The sequence below is a fragment of the Octopus sinensis genome, linkage group LG10 (assembly GCF_006345805.1).
Source record: "Octopus sinensis linkage group LG10, ASM634580v1, whole genome shotgun sequence".
Taxonomy (NCBI): domain Eukaryota; kingdom Metazoa; phylum Mollusca; class Cephalopoda; order Octopoda; family Octopodidae; genus Octopus; species Octopus sinensis.
In genome coordinates, this window is record NC_043006.1 from 104,033,846 (window position 1) to 104,037,153 (window position 3,308).

The 3,308-nt window shown below is 36.2% G+C and overlaps 1 protein-coding gene across 1 annotated transcript in view; it reads right to left on the reverse strand.

The window, feature by feature from the left end:
* Positions 1 to 1,238, reverse strand: part of LOC115216300 (putative uncharacterized protein DDB_G0282133) — a 134,619-nt gene extending 133,381 nt beyond the window's left edge. Inside the window, exon 1 of the mRNA XM_029785502.2 lies at positions 1,140 to 1,238. Coding sequence (XP_029641362.1) covers positions 1,140 to 1,238 — 99 coding nt within the window. The remainder of the gene's footprint in view (positions 1 to 1,139) is intronic.
* Positions 1,239 to 3,308: the final 2,070 nt, after the last annotated feature.

A 3,308-nucleotide genomic window follows, 5' to 3' on the forward strand; every position in this document is an offset into this window, starting at 1 on the left:
CGTGACCACCGTGACCAACCAGGCTATCAGATGTTGCTACACATCGCTGGTCACAATGCGCTTTGCATTGTTTTAGTCTTCAAATGACGCCACGCCGCTGGCTAAGCGAGCAGGCCAACATATATATATAGAGAGAGAGATGAATAAATAAATTGACAGACAGGTAGACAAATAGATAGAGTGATAAATAAATAGATAGAGACAGAGAGAGACATACATAAACATATATATATATATATATATATATATATATATAGATATATTATATATATATATACGTGTGTTGTGTGTGTGTGTGGAGAGAGAGAGAGACAGAGAGACAAAGAGAGAGAGAGAGAGAGAGAGAGAGAGAGAGAGAGAGAGAAAGCGATTGATAGCTAGATAATATCTATAGACAGTTATATCAGGACGTTTGGATCTTTTCGGTTTGAACGGCAGTTTTTTCTAGCGGTGTCATATGAAATTGTCATCCATAATTATGACCCTGGTATCGATCTATTGCATTTCAATCTGTTTTAGGGTTAGAGTTAGGGGTAGGGGGAAGGGTATCTTTTTTTCTTCAGAAATGTAAATAAACCCAATCTGTTTCTTAAACAAGGGACATATTCATACGGCACAGAATGACTTTTACCTCAATAGACGTAATTGATTGGTTGAAATTGCAGAAATTGAAGAAGAAAAAACAACAAATATCTTACAAACTATAGAATTTTCTCAATAAAGCCAAGAGAAAAAGATGTTTTATTAACACATTCTACCAGTATACGAAGTTTAAAATTTTTTTGTTACGTGGAAATTATTTTTAAAAACTGCCGTTCAAACCGAAAAGATCCGGACGTTTCTTACAGAAAACTTCATATATTCTACGAAGTAACACACACACACACACACGCACGCGTTGTATGAAACTGGACAAACTGAATCAGGTTCGTAAGTGGCATGCGCGTAACACGCGATCTTCGAATCACTCATAATTTTCAATCGATTTAAAATTGTGTGTGTGTGTGTGAAGGCGCGTGGCTCAGTTGTTAAGATATTCAGTTCTCGATAGTAAGGTCGTGATTTAAATTCCTTATGTGTGCAAGACACTATATTTCACGTAGCACCAGACCGCTCAGCTGGCCCAAAATGGGTTTCACCTGTAAGTCTGGGTCACGCCGAGTTTCCCTGCGAACTATGTTTACTGTGGATGCACAACTTCTCGTTGAGCAGTCAGTATCACCATTGACTATCGACATGACTAACAGACCTCAAATAGGTAAAACAGGACGACATATAAGGTTTACAACAGGTTACCACAACGGACATCCACACATTCTCATAATTATTCACTGGCTCAGCCGATGTCCTTCTAAAGACAGATACTCACTTATCCGACCTACATACGTACATAGACAGACAGACAGATAAACATACATACATACATACATACATACATACATACATACATACATACATATTATATATATATATATATATATATATATATATATATATATATATCTTCACATCACGAAGGCTTGCTACATAGGTCAGCCGGAGTGTACAAAGGACCGAATCAATTAGGGGTCAATTTTATATATATATGTATACACACACACACACACACACACCCACACCCACACACCCACCCACACACACACACACACACAACACCCACACACACACATATATATATATATATATACTGACAAAAATGGTAAGACAACAAAAGAATGAGAGAGACCTCAATATTATTTAAATAGAGGAATTTATCTGTAAATATATGTGACAATTATTCGTTAGCCATGATAAAACTCCGAGTTTCGGATGTTGATGCGGAAACCCACGCCGGCATCTCCTCAGTTATAGGGCCGTCGAAAAAAATGCTATGAAAATGACCATTAGACAAAGGGAAATTACTGTGTGATTGACCGTTAGTGAGACAAAAGAGCTATTTGAATGACCGGTAAGTAAAGGGAGGGAGTAAAGGTAAGGGAGTAAAAATGTTCATAGGAATCGCGTATAGAGAGAGACAGAGGGAGAGAGAGGGGAGAAGTTGAAGGAGGAAGAGAGACAAAGAGGGGAAGAAAGAGGACAAGGACGAGGGGAAGCAAAGGAAAGGAGGGGCGGTGGAAGTGGCTGAAGATGATGATGATGAAGCATGGAGGTAGGAGTGGTAGTAAAAGAGGTGGAGGATAAGGGGGAGAAACGGTTGAGGGAGGAATAAGAGGCGGAGATAGAAGCAAATGAGGAGGAGGAGGAGGAGGAGGAGGAGTGAAGAGAGAAGTGAGGAAGAAGACTTATAGAAGAACGAGTAGGAAGTAATTGAGGGGGAGGAAGATGAGGAGAAGGAGGAGGATACCAGTAAGTGAGAAGGAGAGAAATGAAGAATTTTCGATTAATGAATAACTGACTTAAAGTATTCCATTTAAAAGACGTAAGTGAATGAAAATGGTAAAGAAACGACAATGAATGAACCAATGAATCAATGGAGATAAGAATGAATGTATACTAAGAAGGAATAGGTGAATGAAAGAGTGAAGGAATGAATGAACGAACAACGTTTGTTATTATGAATGAATGAGAATAAAATATACAAATGACAAGAGTGAATGAATTTATGAATGAATGTTTGAATGTGTGTCTACACAGGCATAGATACTACATATATGAATAAATATGTGTGTATTTATGTATGTGTGTGTATTGAGAGAGAGATATATATATATACAAACACATATATATGTATACATGCACACATATGTATACTTGTATGTGTGTATGCATATGTATGCGAGTGCATGTATAGATATATATATATGTATGTATGTAAGTAAGTAAGTATGTATGTATGTATGCATGTATGTATGTAAATATGTATGTATGTATGTATGTGTGTATATATGTATGTATGTATGTGTGTATGTATGTATGTATGTATGTATGTATGTATGTATGTGTGTATGTATGTATGTATGTATGTATGTATGTGTGTATGCATGTATGTATGTATGTATGTGTGTATGTATGTATGTGTGTATGTATGTATGTATGTATGTGTGTATGTATGTATGTATGTATGTATGTATGTATGTATGTGTGTATGTATGTATGTATGTATGTATGTATGTGTATGTATGTATGTATGTATGTATGTATGTATGTATGTATGTATGTATGTATGTATGTGCGTATGTATGTATGTATGTATGTATGTATGTATGCATGTATGTATACACGCTCCATTATGAATGGAAAAAGGAAAGCAGGGCAGCGAAATTTGAGGAGAAATATAATGTAAACAAGGAAGGAATGAAAATATATAT